Source organism: Lucilia sericata, unplaced genomic scaffold (assembly GCF_015586225.1).
Source record: "Lucilia sericata isolate MDLA Ls3-8-SP2 unplaced genomic scaffold, ASM1558622v1 Contig001919F_arrow, whole genome shotgun sequence".
Classification (NCBI taxonomy): Eukaryota; Metazoa; Arthropoda; class Insecta; order Diptera; family Calliphoridae; genus Lucilia; species Lucilia sericata.
This window is the reverse complement of record NW_023995798.1, coordinates 63,116-83,325: the sequence shown is the minus strand read 5'-3', so window position 1 is coordinate 83,325 and position 20,210 is coordinate 63,116. Positions and strand designations below refer to the sequence as shown.

General features: G+C 31.7%; 1 protein-coding gene across 1 annotated transcript; it reads left to right on the top strand.

Annotated features, from left to right (window-relative positions):
• Nucleotides 1-5,302: 5,302 nt before the first annotated feature.
• LOC119613017 (developmental protein eyes absent-like) lies at nt 5,303-13,345 on the top strand (the record flags this gene model as incomplete). The annotated part of the gene is made up of 4 exons (XM_037968950.1): nt 5,303-5,349; nt 10,338-12,344; nt 12,592-12,836; nt 12,908-13,345. Coding segments are annotated over 4 exons (2,481 nt in total), but the record flags the coding sequence as incomplete, so codon positions are not given.
• Nucleotides 13,346-20,210: the final 6,865 nt, after the last annotated feature.

Below are 20,210 nucleotides of genomic sequence, written 5' to 3'. Positions count from 1 at the left end.
ACCCAGATCAAAAATGGGTTTTACGCAAATTTTTGGTATAAATAACAAACATTTCAGACTTTAGACTAGACAATAGACTACATTATAAACTTGACTATAGTCTAGACTATAGACTAGACTATAGACTAGACTATAGACTAGACTATAGACTAGACTATAGACTAGACTATAGACTAGACTATAGACTAGACTATAGACTAGACTATAGACTAGACTATAGACTAGACTATAGACTAGACTATAGACTAGACTATAGACTAGACTATAGACTAGACTATAGACTAGACTATAGACTAGACTATAGACTAGACTATAGACTAGACTATAGACTAGACTATAGACTAGACTATAGACTAGACTATAGACTAGACTATAGACTAGACTATAGACTAGACTATAGACTAGACTAAAGACTAGACTATAGACTAGCCTATAGACTAAACTATAGACTAAACTATAAACTAAACTATAGACTAGACTGTGGACTAGACTATAGACTAGACTATAGACTAGACTATAGACTAGACTATAGACTAGACTATAGACTAGACTATAGACTAGACTATAGACTAGACTATAGACTAGACTATAGACTAGACTATAGACTAGACTATAGACTAGACTATAGACTAGACTATAGACTAGACTATAGACTAGACTATAGACTAGACTATAGACTAGACTATAGACTAGACTATAGACTAGACTATAGACTAGACTATAGACTAGACTATAGACTAGACTATAGACTAGACTATAGACTAGACTATAGACTAGACTATAGACTAGACTACAGACTAGACTATAGACTAGACTATAGACTAGACTATAGACTAGACTAGAGACTAGACTATAGACTAGACTATAGACTAGACTAGACTATAGACTAGGCTATAGACTAGGCTATAGACTAGACTAGACTAGACTATAGACTAGACTATAGACTAGACTATAGACTAGACTATAGACTAGACTATAGACTAGACTATAGACTAGACTATAGACTAGACTATAGACTAGACTATAGACTAGACTATAGACTAGACTATAGACTAGACTATAGACTAGACTATAGACTAGACTATAGACTAGACTATAGACTAGACTATAGACTAGACTATAGACTAGCTATAGACTAGACTATAGACTAGACTATAGACTAGACTATAGACTAGACTATAGACTAGACTATAGACTAGACTATAGACTAGACTATAGACTAGACTATAGACTAGACTATAGACTAGACTATAGACTAGACTATAGACTAGACTATAGACTAGACTATAGACTAGACTATAGACTAGAATATAGACTAGACTATAGACTAGACTATAGACTAGACTATAGACTAGACTATAGACTAGACTATAGACTAGACTATAGACTAGACTATAGACTAGACTATGACTAGACTAGACTAGACTAGACTATAGACTAGACTAGACTATAGACTAGACTAGACTATAGACTATAGACTAGACAAGACTATAGACTAGACTAGACTAGACTATAGACTAGACTAGACTAGACTAGACTAGACTATAGACTAGACTAGACTATACACTATACTAGACTATAGACTAGACTATAGACTAGACTAGACTGTAGACTAGACTATAGACTAGACTATAGACTAGACTATAGACTAGACTATAGACTAGACTATAGACTAGACTATAGACTAGACTATAGACTAGACTATAGACTAGACTATAGACTAGACTATAGACTAGACTATAGACTAGACTATAGACTAGACTATAGACTAGACTATAGACTAGACTATAGACTAGACTATAGACTAGACTATAGACTAGACTATAGACTAGACTATAGACTAGACTATAGACTAGACTATAGACTAGACTATAGACTAGACTATAGACTATAGACTAGACTATAGACTAGACTATAGACTAGACTATAGACTAGACTATAGACTAGACTATAGACTATAGACTAGACTATAGACTAGACTATAGACTAGACTATAGACTAGACTATAGACTAGACTATAGACTAGACTATAGACTAGACTATAGACTAGACTATAGACTAGACTATAGACTAGACTATAGACTAGACTAGACTATAGACTAGACTATAGACTAGACTAAGGACTAGACTATAGACTAGACTATAGACTAGACTATAGACTAGACTAGACTAGACTAGACTAGACTATAGACTAGACTATAGACAGCTAGACTATAGGACTAGACTAGAGACTAGACTGTAGACTAGACTATAAGACTAGACTATAGACTAGACTAGTAGACTAGACTAATAGACTATAGACTATAGAGACTATACATAGACTAGACTATAGACTAGACTATAGACTAGACTATAGACTAGACTATAGACTAGACTATAGCTAGACTATAGACTAGACTAATAGACTAGACTATAGACTAGACTATAGACTAGACTATAGACTAGACTAGAGACTAGACTATAGACTAGACTATAGACTAAGACTAGACTAGACTATAGACTAGCCTATAGACTAGACTATAGACTAGACTATAGCCTAGACTATAGACTAGACTATAGACTAGACTATAGACTAACTATAGACTAGACTATAGACTAGACTATAGACTAGACTATAGACTAGACATATAGACTAGACTAGACTATAGACTAGACTAGACTATAGACTAGACTAGACTATAGACTAGACTAGACTATAGACTAGACTAGACTATACTAGACTATAGACTAGACAAGACTATAGACTAGACTAGACTATAGACTAGACTAGACTAGACTAGACTAGACTAGACTAGACTAGACTAGACTATAGACTAGACTAGACTAGACTATACACTATACTAGACTATAGACTAGACTATAGACTAGACTAGACTAGACTGTAGACTAGACTATAGACTAGACTATAGACTAGACTATAGACTAGACTATAGACTAGACTATAGACTAGACTATAGACTAGACTATAGACTAGACTATAGACTAGACTATAGACTAGACTATAGACTAGACTATAGACTAGACTATAGACTAGACTATAGACTAGACTATAGACTAGACTATAGACTAGACTATAGACTAGACTATAGACTAGACTATAGACTAGACTATAGACTAGACTATAGACTAGACTATAGACTAGACTATAGACTAGACTATAGACTAGACTATAGACTAGACTATAGACTAGACTATAGACTAGACTATAGACTAGACTATAGACTAGACTATAGACTAGACTATAGACTAGACTATAGACTAGACTATAGACTAGACTATAGACTAGACTATAGACTAGACTAGACTATAGACTAGACTATAGACTAGACTATAGACTAGACTATAGACTAGACTATGGACTAGACTATAGACTAGACTGTAGACTAGACTATAGACTAGACTATAGACTAGACTATAGACTAGACTATAGACTAGACTATAGACTAGACTATAGACTAGACTATAGACTAGACTATAGACTAGACTATAGACTAGACTATAGACTAGACTATAGACTAGACTATAGACTAGACTATAGACTAGACTATAGACTAGACTATAAACTAGACTATAGACTAGACTATAGACTAGACTATAGACTAGACTATAGACTAGACTATAGACTAGACTATAGACTAGACTATAGACTAGACTATAGACTAGACTATAGACTAGACTATAGACTAAACTATAGACTAGACTATAGACTAAACTATAGACTAGACTAGACTAGAGAATAGACTATAGACTAGACTATAGACTAGACTATAGACTACACTATAGACTTTCACTATAGACTAGACTATAGACTACACTATAGACTAGACTATAGGCTTCAATATAGACTTGAAGATAGATTAGACTACAGACTAGACTGTGGACTAGACTATAAACTAGAATATAGGCTAGACTATAGACTAGACTATAGACTACACTATAGACTACACTATATGCTACACTATAGTCTACCTTATAGACTACAGTATAGGCTACACTATAGACTAGACTACATATTAGACTAAAAACTAGACTATATTGTTGGAAAAGTACTTTTTAGTAAAAAGGTACTTTTCGTAGCCTTAACATGTTAGTTTTTTCTTGAGCATACTTCCCCTTTCTTCTACCAAGTTTCTTTAGAACCAGCCCAGCACACACATGCCACTTAACAAATCATGATCTTCATCATGATTATTTGTTGTTGTTTTTTTTTTCTTAGTGTTACTTTTTTTATTAATTTTAATTGCTGTTGAGATAAGCAAGAAATTTTTAACTTTAGTTTATGGAAAACAAATAATTTGTATAAATTTATTTATGAAAAAAAAAAAAATATATAAAAAAAATCGCGGGCCAAAAAAATTATAAACAAAATATGTATTTTTTGTAATAAAAAAATTTTCCCACCATTTGTTAACAAAAAAAAAAAAAAAACTGCACATAAAGCTTAAATTTAATAAAAAAATTTATTAAATTTAACAGTTTAAAAAAAGGCGACAGACAGACACCTTGATTTGGGTTTTGTTTAATAAATTTATTTATTTTTCCCGGAAAGCTGACTCAACAGTTTTTAGTATTTCAATTTCTAGCGCCTTTTCTTTTAAACATTAAAAGTTTTTCTTGTTTTCCCTTTATTTAGCTAATTAAGCTTTAGTTTAAAGGTTTTAGGCCTCATTAATCCTGTTTTAATTAAATCTCTTCAACATCCCAGCCTGTCCAAGTTAAAGTAAAAGAAAAATATGATCTCCTGGAAACAAAAAGAACATAAAACTTTTAAAGTGTTACTTTAAACAGCTGGTTGCTTTTTCACTCTTTTTTTTAATACTGTCAAGTTTTCTGGGCTTTGGCATTTGTTTTAATAACTTTAACGCGAACATGCAATCTAAACTTTATACTTTTAAAAACTTCTTGGTTCTACTGTTGCCATGTTTTACTTTTAAATAATTTATAGAGTATTGAAATGTGTCACTGAAATATGTTAAAATTTTCGTTAAATACCTTTAAGCAGGAATCCCAACCAAAACGGGGGGAAACACAGAAAAATAAAAGCACAAAAAAAAAAACGAGTAAATGCCACAAATGTGGGGAGTCCTCACGCACGGCATCACGTTTGCACGCACGAAATGTCATGTTAATTTTTTTTTTTTTCGTTTTAGTTTATTGTTAAAAAACACTACTACTTCTGGTATTTAATCTGTTTTTAAATGGCATAAATTATGATTTGTTCATACTTTTTTTTTTTAGTTTAAATAATATTCTCGTTTACAAAATTAATTAAATGAAATAACTTTTTGTGTTCTAATTGCAGGTTAAACGTCCCAAAACAGAGCATACGGATACAAATGATAGAAATCGGTGAGTTGTCAAGGAATAAAAATGAAGTTTATTTTACAAAAGTACACTAGACTAGACTTCCCCCCAGACTACAGATTATTCTATAGACAAGATTATTGACTAAACTGCATATAGTCATGACTATAAACTAGACTATAGTTCAGAATATAACGACACCATGGTCAAGACTATAAAATACATAAAGTATAAACTTAAGTCCCGACTACAAAGTAAACTAGACTTTAGACTAGACCAGATACCTGATTATGGTTCAGCTTATATACTATACTCCAGAGTCTAGACTAGTCCATATAATATTAGATGGACAATATAGCCCCTACTATAGCCTGGACTATAACTAGACTTTAATAGGGAATAAAGTCCAAACTATAGATTTTATTCCAGACTATGGATTAGACTATAATCTAGATAGATTTTTCATTAGACTATGACTATAGTAGGTCTCTAATATTTCAGTCCAGATTATAGACCTAGTATAGACTATAGACTTGACAATAGCTCATAGTATATGCTACAGTCTAGCTTTTAGACTAGATTAAAAGCCAGACTATATATTCCAGATTATTAACTATACTGTAGTCCATACTATTGACTAGACTATAGTCCAGTGTATAGAATAGCCTATAGTCCACACTTAAGACTAGACTATATGCAACACTATAGACTAGACTATAGTCTAGACTATACTATAGACTAGACAATAGTCCAGAAAATAGTCAGCACTATAAACTAGATTGAAGTCCAGAATATATAATAGACTATAGTTCCGACTATGGACTAGACTATAGTTCCGACTATGGACTAGACTGTAGTCCCGACTATGGAGTAGACTATAGTCCAGACTATAGACTAGACTATAGTCCAGTCTATAGACTAGACTATAGTCCAGACTATACACTAGACTATATTTCAGACTATAGACTAGACTATATACTAGTCAATAGTCCAGAGTATAGACTAGACTAAAGACTAGACTATAAAGTCCAAACTATAGATTTTATTCCAGACTATGGATTGGACTATAATCTAGATAGATTTTTCATTAGACTATGACTATAGTAGGTCTCTAATATTTCAGTCCAGATTATAGACCTAGTATAGACTATAGACTTGACAATAGCTCATAGTATATGCTACAGTCCAGCTTTTAGACTAGATTAAAAGCCAGACTATATATTTCAGATTATTAACTATACTGTAGTCCATACTATTGACTAGACTATAGTCCAGTGTATAGAATAGCCTATAGTCCACACTTAAGACTAGACTATATGCAACACTATAGACTAGACTATAGTCTAGACTATACTATAGACTAGACAATAGTCCAGAAAATAGTCAACACTATAAACTAGATTGAAGTCCAGAATATATAATAGACTATAGTTCCGACTATGGACTAGACTATAGTTCCGACTATGGACTAGACTGTAGTCCCGACTATGGAGTAGACTATAGTCCAGACTATAGACTAGACTATAGTCCAGACTATAGACTAGACTATAGTCCAGACTATAGACTAGACTATAGTCCAGACTATAGACTAGACTATAGTCCAGACTATAGACTAGACTATAGTCCAGACTATAGACTAGACTATAGTCCAGACTATAGACTAGACTATAGTCCAGACTATAGACTAGACTATAGTCCAGACTATAGACTAGACTATAGTCCAGACTATAGACTAGACTATAGTCCAGACTATAGACTAGACTATAGTCCAGACTATAGACTAGACTATAGTCCAGGCTATAGACTAGACTATAGTCCAGGCTATAGACTAGAATATAGTCCATACTATAGACTAGAATATAGTCCAGACTATAGACTAGACTATAGTCCAGACTATAGACTAGACTATAGTCCAGTCTATAGACTAGACTATAGTCCAGACTATACACTAGACTATATTTCAGACTATAGACTAGACTATATACTAGACAATAGTCCAGAGTATAGACTAGACTAAAGACTAGACTATAGTCCAGACTATAGACTACACTATAGTCCAGACTATACACTATAATATACACTACAATATAGTCCAAATTATAGACTTGACAATAGATTATAGACTAGACTATAGTCCAGATGATAGACTAGACTATAGTCCACACTATAGACTAGATTATAGTCCTGACTATAGACTAGACTAAGGACCAGACTATAGGCTAGACTATAGTCCAGACTATAGACTAGTCTATAGTCCAGACTGTGGACAAGACTATAATCCAGACCATAGACTGGACTGTAGTCCAGACGATAGATTAAACTATATTAAACATTATAGACTAGATTATAGTCCTAATATAGACTAGACTAAAATTCTGGCTATACACTAGACTATAGTCCTGACTATAGACTATTCTATAGTCCAGACTATGGACTACACCATAGACTAGACTATAGTCCAGACTATAGACTACACCATAGACCAGAATATAGACTACAGCCTATAGACTTTAGCCCAGACTACAGCCTAAACAAAGTATAGTCCCGACTACTGACTGGGGTACACTATGCGCCAATTTATGAACTGGACTATATTCCTGGTGATATTGGGAACTAAGGCCTTGAGAATAGTTCAGACTATAAAATAAACTTTGGAATGGACTTTAGACTAAACAAGGCTTTACTCTAGCCAATAGTCCAGACTGTGATAGACTGGACTAGATAATAGGCTATAGTTTGTACTATTTTTTATACTATAGTCCATACTAAAGCTTAGATTATAGTTTAGGCTATAATTTATACCATTAATCCTACTACTAGCTAGACTATAGTTACAATTATAATCCTCACAATAGGAAAGTTTTGTTATTTTCAAATGATTTTTCTTTTAAATCTATTTTTGTCAAAACACGTGACATTAAATTAAGATTTATGGCAATATTTCTCCAATATATATATTATTGCTTGTGTATGAAACCTTAACACCTTGAGATTTTCAAGAAAAAAAGGTGTCAAATTCTCAAGCATAAATATGTATGTAGTTCTCAGACAATAAGAGGGCGTTACTGGTAGAGGATACAACTCATTTAGTTGAAATTATAATTGTTCAAATTAAAATAAAACAAATTTTCTTTAGAGACCAGACATTTATTGAAAAATCGTTAAACATTTTTCATAATTTATATTAACACCTAACAGTTTTTTTTTTGTACTTTTGTTCATTTCATTTTGGGCATCCTTTTTTCTTTGTTTTAGTAATCTTTTAAGTACCTTTTAAGGGGGCATAACTTGAACTCGTATTATGCGAAGGGTATTTAAATCTTTAAGTTTTAAATTGTGTTTTTTTTTTTTTTTTGAATACGTGACATTTTTTTGGGTCTTTAAGTGTTAAATACTTTTAAGTATGACACTTTTAGAAGAAAGAGAGAGAGTTCTCTTTGAATTGTTTAGGATGAAAAAAACCTGCCACCTTTAAGTCTGCCACACATGTCCTTTTAAGATTCCACGAAATTTTAGCATGTGTTGGTTAAAAATTTTCAAAAAATATTGAAATTATGAATTTTGATCTTGAAATAAAATATGAAAATATAGAATTTTAAGGGTCAGTTTTTAATAGTTTTGATATTGTTGTTGTTGTGTCATTTGACACTTAGTTTTAGAGAACTAGAAACTTTGGAAACAAATTTGTTATTAATTTTTAAAGAGTTTTCTAGGGATTAATAATGGTGAAAGGAAAAAAGGGTGTGAAAATGTTGAGAAATTATGAAAAAGTTGGAGTTTTTAGTTTGGTAGAAGATTTAGAATGGAATAGGTGCTTATTTAGGGAAAAAGTACTTTTTCAAAAAGTATTTTAGGACAGGATCTTTCATTCATTTAAGAACAGTACACACAGAGGGAAAAAGAAATATACACGCCTGGTACTAAATTGACACCAAACTGTTTATAATTTTTCAATACCATCCGTTGTCAAAGTATATACATACGTACGACAACACTATGTAATGTTGACAACATTGCAACAATTCGTTGTCGAAATCTAAATGTTAACAAATGTGGTAAGCTCACTATTGACAAACAATCCGTTGCCAATAGTGAGCTTAACACGTTTGTTAACATTTAAACAACGGATGTGTATAAAATTTAGATATTGACAACGAATTATTGAAATCTTGACAACGTTGCATTGTCAACATTACATAGTGTTGTCGTACGTATGTATATACTTTGACAACGAATGTTATTGAAAAATTATAAACTCTTTGGTGTCAATTTGGTACCAGGCGTGTATATTTCCTTTTCCCTCTGTGTACCTTCAGAAAAATCTCGACTAATTCCCTTCCCCTTAGTTTACGTCACTGTGTCTGCTTGTAAACTTTACGGCTTGTCTGTCAAAGAGTAACAGACTCTTCAAAATCAATCAAGTATTTCAAATTTCATTACTGTCGCTTTTCTTTATATTCTTGCTATTTTTATAGGACCTCTTACGATTTCCCTTTTCCTAAACATTTGTCTTACACATGTTAAGGATTTCGTTAAAAAGGAACCCAAAATTTGTCGCAAAAGACACTTTATGTTAAACAAATAATAATTAATTTCTTAAACTATGTTTAAAATCTTGAAAAAAAAGAAATACAATTGTAATAAAAAAACATTTGGAACAACAAAAAAAAAAAAAAAAACCCCAGCAACACTTGACAAAATCCATAAATCTGTTTATTTTACTGCGCTTGCGTGTGTTATTGAAAATTTAAAATCTAACAAGAGTGTGTGTGTGTTTCTCTAGGCACTTGACTTAATAAGGCATGTGTATAGAAAAATAACAATAATTTTTATTTGTTTTTAATTTCCTTTTGTTAAGTATTTAGAGAGAAAAAAACGTTATATTTTACTTAATGTCAAATTTTATGTTTAAACATTTAATTTAAAATTAATGATGTTTTAAGCTAGAACTTTTTTAAAACTAATAAATTTTAATAATTACTTCTAAATACTAAAATCTTAAATAATTCTTTCTCTTTTTCTCTCTTTAACAGTCTCTGCTCTCAAGCAAACGCTCAAACATCATCATCAATAATATCACATCAAAACTCGGCTGCTGCTCATCTTTCTCATTTACAGGCTCCGTTACTGGGCTCTTCTTCTTCTTTAGTGGCAGCCAGTCAATGTAGTCCTTTATCTCTGCCACCACAAACACAACCATTACAACCCACCATTACCTCGTTGGCTTCTCTATCGTCGTATCATCATTCTTTGCAAACCTCACCACATCATCATACTCATCACTCGCAACATACTCTGCAAACTCATACACACCACCATCAGCAGCAGTCCACACCACAACAACAGCAGCATTCGCAACAACAACAACAATCCTCTTCTCAACAATTAAACTCTTCCAGCTGTAGTCTTTCAAACTCCGCTTCTTCTGCAACAGCTAGTAATAATCTACCCTCTCTCTCCAATACACAAACCTCTCAATTTGCTCACACTGCTGGCAGTAGTAGTTTTTCAACATATCAGCAACAACAACAACAACAACAGCAGCAGCCGCACTCTTCTAACAGCTCTTCTAATACCTCGGCTGGTGCTGCTGCCGCTAATGAGAATTCCACCACTCTGTCGTCTTCGTCGACGTCTTCTGCGGCTGCCACAACGAATGCTTTAACATCTAGTGGCATGTCCCACTGGTTAACAGCCGATCAGTCTGCTACACAGTTGCCTTCGGTAAAGTCAGAAAATCGTTCGCCCGGCCTAACACAAACGCATACGCAATCTTCCGCATCGCAACAACATTTACAAGGCGATCATTCGTCATTGCATACGGCTGCTAGTTTAAGTAGTCATTTGGATAACGGTAATCCGAATACGAGTTCTAATCTTTATAGCTGTTCTTCGGTTTCTAATACGGCTTCTGGTTTAGCTGGCTTGGATTCACCCAGCAACTCTTTAAGTTCCTCTTCTATGGCGGCCGTTAATTCAACAGCAGCTGCTGCTGCCGCCGCCGTGGCCTATGACTCTAAGCATGATTATTATAACTACTACAACAGCATGCAGCAGTATACGCCACCGTTTTATTCCACCTATGGTACACCCTTTACCACGGCCAGCGCCAGAGCTCCCACTAAAATAGAGCCTACGTCACCCTATTTGACATCTTCGTATGCCTCCTCTAATAATAATGCTTCACAGCTTTATCCTACCGCCTATGGCTATAATAACTTCGCGCAATTTGGTTCTGCAACGGCGGCCGCTCAACAGGATTATACTTCTTATTATAATGATCAATATGGCAACTATTATAATCCCGCCAATTATTCACCCTATGCCGTTAGCTCGCCTAGTTCCAGTGCCAGTCATGGTTTTCATGTAGCCGCCTCTAATCTCTCCGAAAGTCCCACAGATACACACTCTACCACACCCATACTGCATAACACCCATTCGCCTCATTCACCGCTACCGATCTCGCCCAATAACAACCTGAATGCCACGGCCAATGTGGGCTCGGCTAATACCTCAGCTTCTCTACCAAAAACCACACCCACCGGTAAGACGGGCAGATCAAGAGGTCGTCGCCATCAGCAACCTAGTCCCACGCGCAGCACCACCTCCGATACACCCAACAGTGAGGCGGTTAAACCTCCAGAACGTGTTTTTATCTGGGATTTAGATGAGACCATTATTATTTTCCATACTCTGTTATCGGGTTCATTTGCCAGCCGTTATACCAAAGATCATAGTGCTTTAATGACCATTGCATTTAGAATGGAAGAAATGGTTTTCAATTTAGCCGATACCCATTTCTTCTTTAACGAAATCGAGGAATGTGATCAAGTGCATATAGATGATGTTTCTTCGGATGATAACGGTCAGGACTTGAGTACGTATAACTTTGCCACAGATGGTTTTCATACGGGTGCTCCACCCGGAGCTCCTCCCAATTTGTGTCTGCCTACTGGTGTACGCGGTGGAGTGGATTGGATGCGTAAATTAGCTTTTAGATATCGCAAAATCAAGGAGATTTACAATACTTATCGGGGAAAGTAAGTATTTTGGAGTTAAAGTTGTAGAATTTTAAGATTTTTTCTTTTTATTTCTGTTTATCTTGAGCCGAAAGAACGAGGAGTCACTAGTACTTCTTGAATTCCTAAAGTTTTTTTCTTTTTATTTCTGTTTACCGTAGTTTTTTTCACTATTCGCGCTGCACGATCCTTTGAGGATTATGGGAATTTTGAGATAAAACTTTTATTAATTTGTTTTTTTCTTTTTTCTTGTTTCACTTATTTTTAGTGTCGGCGGTTTATTGGGTCCTGCGAAACGCGATGCTTGGCTACAGATCCGTCAAGATATAGAAATGGCTACCGATAACTGGGCCTCTTTGGCTACTAAATGTTTAAATATGATTGCTCAACGTGAAAATTGTGTTAATGTGCTGGTAACCTCTACTCAGCTGGCACCAGCTCTGGCCAAAGTTTTACTCTTTGGTCTAGGAGGCATTTTTAATATAGAAAATATCTATTCTGCTCATAAAATAGGTAAGTTTGGATACCCTTTCGAAATTAATAAAACAATTACTTATTGTTCTATTTTCTATCTCTTCCTCTAGGACAAGAAACCTGTTATGAGCGCATTGTTACCAGATTTGGTCGTAAAAGCACTTATGTGGTAGTGGGTGATGGCGCCGAAGAGGAATCAGCGGCCAAGGCCATGAACTTTCCGTTTTGGCGAATTTCTTCTCACAGTGATATAAGAGCTTTATATACCGCCTTGGATATGGGTTTCTTATGAAAATCTTTAGCTTTTTTAAAGATTTTATTGTAAATTTTTTAAATTTTTTTTAGCAAAAATCTAAAAAAAATAAAATTAAATTTAAAAAACCTAAAAAACGCACTAAAAGAAAACAAAAAACCACCAGATTTAAGACTAAACATTTGCTATTTTGATTTCAAGAAAAATATTATATTTTGTGTACAAAAAAAATTACATTAATATTTATAAAATAATTTATTTAAATTTTAATTTAAACAACAAATTTATATAATAATTATGAAAAAACAAACAAAAAAAGCAAAAAGTTCAAAGCTGCAAAAGTTATTATAAAAATTAAGCACAAAATAATTTAATTATTTTGGTTTTTTTAAAAAAGCAAATTTTTCTTCTTTTTTTAAATTATCTTGTAAAATTTTGTATATTATTTTTCTTTTTACCATATTTTTAAATATAAGTTTTATAATTTTATAAAATAAATAATAAATTTATTTAATAATTTTATATATATTCAAAGCACATTTAATAAGTAGCACTATTTAGTATTTTTAATGTTTAGAGTTTAATATTAATTAAAAAAAAAACAAATATTAATTATTAATAAAATTATATATTATATAAATTATCTAGTTAAAAAAACTGTAGTATTCAAACAATTAAAAAACAACAAGAAATATTTAACTTTAAAATGCATAAAACAAAAAATAATTAAATTAATTAAAAATTAAATAAAAAACAAAAAAATCGCACTATTATAATTAACATTTAAAAGGAGTTTTAATTAAATTTGTTCTAGTTCTGTTCTATGTCTGTCCTAGTTCTGTTTTAGTTCTGTTCTAGTCCTGTACTTGTTCTGATCTAGTTCTGATCTAGTTCTGTTCTAGTTCTGTTCTAGTTCTGTTCTAGTTCTGTTCTAGTTCTGTTCTAGTTCTGTTCTAGTTCTGTTCTAGTTCTGTTCTAGTTCTGTTCTAGTCTGTTCTAGTCTGTTCTAGTTCTGTGTTCTAGTTCTGTTCTAGTTCTGTTCTAGTTCTGTTCTAGTTCTGTTCTAGTTCTGTTCTAGTTCTGTTCTAGTTCTGTTCTAGTTCTGTTCTAGTTCTGTCTAGTTCTGTTCTAGTTCGTTCTAGTTCTGTTTCTAGTTCTGTTCTAGTTCTGTTCTCGTTCTGTTCTAGTTCTGTTCTAGTTCTGTTCTAGTTCTGTTCTAGTTCTAGTTCTGTTCTAGTTCTGTTTCTAGTTCTAGTTCTGTTCTAGTTCTGTCTAGTTCTGTTCTATTTCTGTTCTAGTTCTAGTTCTGTTCTAGTTCTGTTCTAGTTCTAGTTCTGTTCTAGTTCTGGTTCTAGTTCTGTTCTAGTTCTGTTCTAGTTCTGTTCTAGTTCTGTTCTAGTTCTGTTCTAGTTCTGTTCTAGTTCTGTTCTAGTTCTGTTCTAGTTTCTGTTCTAGTTCTGTTCTAGTTCTGTTCTAGTTCTGTTCTTGTTATGTTCTAGTTTGTTCTTGTTCTGTTCTAGTTCTGGTTCTAGTTCTAGTTCTGTTCTAGTTCTAGTTCTGGTTCTGTCTAGTTCTGTCTAGTTCTGTTCTAGTTCTGTTCTAGTTCTGTTCTAGTTCTGTTCTAGTTCTGTTCTAGTTCTGTTCTATTCTGTTCTAGTTCTGTTCTAGTTCTGTTCTAGTTCTGTTCTAGTTCTGTTCTAGTTCTGTTCTAGTTCTGTTCTAGTTCTGTTCTAGTTCTGTTCTAGTTCTGTTCTGTTCTAGTTCTGTTCTAGTTCTGTTCTAGTTCTGTTCTAGTTCTGTTCTAGTTCTGTTCTAGTTCTGTTCTAGTTCTGTTCTAGTTCTGTTCTAGTTCTGTTCTAGTTCTGTTCTAGTTCTGTTCTAGTTCTGTTTCTAGTTCTGTTCTAGTTTCTGTTCTAGTTCTGTTCTAGTTCTGTTCTAGTTCTGTTCTAGTTCTGTTCTAGTTCTGTTCTAGTTCAGTTCTAGTTCTGTTCTAGTTCTGCTCTAGTTCTGTTCTAGTTCTGTTCTATTTCTGTTCTAGTTCTGTTCTAGATCTATTCTAGTTCTGTTCTAGTTCAGTTCTTGTTCAGTTCTAGTTCTGTTTTAGTTCTATTCTAGTTTTGTTCTAGTTCTGTTCAAGTTCTGTTATAGTTCTATTCCAGTTCTGTTCTAGTTCTGTTTTAGTTCTATTCTAGTTTTGTTCTAGTTCTGTTCAAGTTCTGTTATAGTTCTATTCCAGTTCTGTTCTAGTTCTGTTTTAGTTCTATTCTAGTTTTGTTCAAGTTCTGTTATAGTTCAGACCTAGTTCAGTTGTAGTTATTATATAGTTCTGTTTTAGTCCTGTACTAGTTATGATATATTTCTTATCTAGTTTTGTTCTGTTCTAGTTATGTTCTAGCTCTGATCGAGTTTAGTTCTAGTTTATTTATAGTTCTAGTTCTGTTCTAGTTCAGTTCTAGTGCTAGTTAATTCCAACGTTTAAAATTTGCCAATAATAAGAAATTAATATTGTCAAGAATCAGTGAGTTTTAAGGTAAAATTTACAATTCTTAAAACAAGAATTCACCCAAAAAAATCTTTAACCCTTTAACAAGCTACACTTTAACCCTTTAAATTATAGTGTCTGATTCTTAAAAACTTTTTTGCAAAAAATATGCACTTTTTGACTTCTTTTAATTTTAGGAAACTGACCTTTCATACCGTTTGCAAATCATAGGATATAAATATTGTCACGGATCAGTGAGATTAGGGATAAAATACACAATCCAAAATTAAGAAAAAAATTAACAGAACATAATCCTTTTTAAAATTCCTAACCCTTTAGCAACATTCTTAACCCTTTTTGTAAAAAAGTATGAATTTTTTACTTCATTAATTAAAATTAATTTTCGGAAACTGATTTTTGATTTTTCACAAATTAACTTGAAAAAAATAATTTCTCACAAGATGATTTTTCTTAACCCTTTAACAAGCTGCCCTTTACCTTTAACCCTTTTAATACCTGTTCCTGAAGAAATTGTTGCAAAAATTATAGTTTTTGACTTTTTATTTTAATTAATTTGTAACCTTTCAACCCTCTTATGATCTTTAAGGGTCACAGCTTACATTTTCTTTAAATTTTAAGGGAAATTATTTATTATTTTTCGTAAAAATATCAACTGTTTTCCTTTAATTAATCTTAAGAAAATTAATTGTAACCTTTCAACCCCTATTTTGACCTTTAAAGGTTTAAGGTTAGTTTATTAAATCAATAATTTTTTTAACGAAATTTATTATTTTTTTTTCTTAAATTCATGCTACATAATCTTACTTAACCCTTTAACCAGCTGAATTTTCTCCTCAACTCTTTGAGTACCTGTCTCTAAAGAAGTATTTGCAAAAAAATATAGTTTTCAAAATTTTTAGTTTCAAAAAATTTTTTAAAAAATATTTCTGACCTTTCAACCTTTTTATGACCTTTCCGAAATTTTTTAAGGAAAATCATTTTCTAAATAAAATTTGCAGAAAATTTATTACTCTTCTTTAATTAACCCAAAGAAATTTATTTGCAACCTTTCAACCCTAATTCTGACCTTTAAGGATTTAAGGTTAAACCTTAAAATCATTCCATTTTGAGGATATTTTGTTCATAGTTTTTATAAGAAATATGCCCTTAAATAAATTTAGGAAACTATTTTTAACCATTGCCAAACTCGACGGTGCAGTAATTTTTAAGGCAAAATATTGCTCTTTTTAAATTTATAAAGAAGAAATTAAGATTTCTGAAATTGGGTATGTTATCAAGAAAACCAAATACACATGTAATGTACTTACCTTAAGCGGGATAAGTTGAAATCTTGAGTACTTTTTGGAATTCATATATTTTAAAGGTGTTTTATTCAACATTTCCATTCCGTTATTCATCATTTTAAATTTTGTTTAAATTGGTTATTAAATCATTGCAATTATTTTTTATATTTTTTATACCTTTTGAAAGTTTATTAAAATTATATTTTTCTTATTATTTTTTAATTATATTTTAATTAATTATAATTATGTATATTAATTTTTTTATAAATATTTAAAACTTCTTTTGCTGCAAAACATAACATAACTAAATACTCATTATAACATTTAATTTTAGAACACGATCAGCGTTACCGGGAAAATTTCTAATTTATGTACCCAATCTTATGCAGATGTCCTCAGAAACTCAAATTTTTCACCAACACTCCGAACCAAATCTATGTATTTATCTATTTATTTTTATTTATTTATCTATCTATCTATCTATCTATCTATCTATCTATCTATCTCTATCTATCTATCTATCTATCTATCTCTATCTATCTATCTATCTATCTATCTATCTATCTATCTATCTATCTATCTATCTATCTATCTATCTATCTATCTATCTATCTATCTATCTATCTATCTATCTATCTATCTATCTATCTATCTATCTATCTCTATCTATCTATCTATCTATCTATCTATCTATCTATCTATCTATCTATCTATCTATCTATCTATCTATCTATCTATCTATCTATCTATCTATCTATCTAGCTATCTATCTATCTATCTATCTATCTATCTATCTATCTATCTATCTATCTATCTATCTATCTATCTATCTATCTATCTATCTATCTATCTATCTATCTATCTATCTATCTATCTATCTCTATCTATCTATCTATCTATCTATCTATCTACTATCTATCTATATCTATATCTATCTATCTATCTATCTATCTATCTATCTATCTATCTATCTATCTATCTATCTATCTATCTATCTATCTATCTATCTATCTATCTATCTATCTATCTATCTATCTATCTATCTATCTATCTATCTATCTATCTATCTATCTATCTATCTATCTATCTATCTATCTATCTATCTATCTATCTATCTATCTATCTATCTATCTATCTATCTATCTATCTATCTATCTATCTTCTATCTATCTATCTATCTATCTATCTATCTATCTATCTATCTATCTATCTATCTATCTATCTATCTATCTATCTATCTATCTATCTATCTCTCATCTATCTATCTATCTCTATCTATCTATCTATCTATCTATCTATCTATCTATCTATCTATCTATCTATCTATCTATCTATCTATCTATCTATCTATCTATCTATCTATCTATCTATCTATCTATCTATCTATCTATCTATATATCTATCTATCTATCTATCTATATATCTATCTATCTATCTATCTATCTATCCATCTACTATCTGCGTAAATCCCAAACTTTAATGAAAAACCTGCATTCCTGTCCAAAAAATTCCTAAATTGGTAACAAATACCAACATCTGGCTACACTGCATATGTCTTTTAATATTTACACTTTACACTACAACAACATAATACTACAACAATACTTTTGGCACATTACTACTCAACCAACTAGTCCCACTCTTATAGTTGCTGGTTGCAACAAAATAAAACATAAACAATAATTCACCATACATTTCTTTCTCTGCCAAATACTAATCTATTCATTGATAACTACAACAACAACATACTATGTAAATACCACAACAACTCTGGAACTGCCCTACCTTCCACTGGTTTATACATCTAACATTATTTGCCTTCTTAGAAAGCAACCAGAAATTATCTTCCACATAACTAACGACATGTCTCAAAATTGCTTTAACTTTGAAAAAGGGTGCTCCGCTGTCATACACACAACATTTACACAAACACTTGATTAATTTACTTTTCAATCACCAGAAGATTTTTTTTGCATTTTTTATACTTTTTCTCACATTCTTTTCATTTTTTTCTTAAATTGTTATAAAATATTTATTAAATAAACCTTTGTCTTTAATGTTACACTATAAACAATAGTTTTAATTATTCTTTTTTTAATATTTTATTATTTTCACATGCGCTTTTTACCGGCTTTCAAACAAAACTAAAATTTATTTGCATTAAAAAAAGCAAAACCAACAAACATGTTAACACATGACTACAGAACTAAAGAGAGTTGTTATTGTTTTTTTTCGTGGCAAATTGCAATAACATCTCTGCCCACTCTACCACCCATTTGTTTGTTTATTAGAAACAATAACAACCAATTTTAACTCTGCCTCTCGCTCTGCCTACGTTTACGTCTGCGTTTGTTTATTTTCTTATTATTTCCTTTAGTTTCGTGAGTAATTTTAACAAGTGCGTTTGTTACTTAAAGTAAATGGCGTGTAAATTGTGAAAATATTAAGAAAAATTAATGAAATATTTAATATTTTAATAAAAAAAATGTTAAAAAGTGTTTATCTAATTAGTAATTGATAAAATTTTAATAAAATATTAAAAGAAAAAGTGAAATTAATAATGAAAAAAATAGTTGCAAAAAAATGGCATCAATTTTACAAGTCATTGTGTCAATTCACCCAAAAAATAAGAAAAATGTAAAGAATACAAAGGAGAGAGCGGGTGTGGTGGCAGGTGGCTTAGGCAAGTTAATGGTATTGCGCCAGCGGAGCACCCTTTTTCAAGGTTAATGTTTTGTTTGTGAGAATGTATTGCAAGTAGAATGGTGGAGGTGGAAGTGCGTTTATTGGGCAAGTGTTGAAGTGGTTAAGATGGTTTGAGGATAGAATGGGGGGAGATTGAATGTTTTCATTGGATTTTTTCTTGTTTTGTTCTAAGTAAATAAAGCGCGCAAAAGTCGTTTTGTGTGTACGTAGTTTGTTTTTGTGTGTGTGTAGTTTGTTTTTGTTGTTAGTGGTTTATAAGTACATACATATGTACATATGTACATAATAGGAAGGCAAACTATAAAAAATGATTTCGATTAAAGGAAATTGCAATATTTTAATGAGTGATGTTGTTAAGTGTTCAAATAAAAATTTCTTGTTAAGTTATATGTAGTTTAGTTCAGTTCTAGTTCAATTGTAGTTCAATTCTAATTCATTTCTATTTCAGTTTTAGTTTAATTTTAGATTAGTTTTAGTTCAATTCTACTTAAGTTCTTTCTTAGTTCAGTTCTAGTTCAGTTCAGTTCTAGGTTCTAGTTCAGTTCTAGTTCAGTTCTAGTTCAGTTCTAGTTCAGTTCAGTTCTAGTTCAGTTCTAGTTCAGTTCTAGTTCAGTTCTAGTTCAGTTCTAGTTCAGTTCTAGTTCAGTTCTAGTTCAGTTCTAGTTCAG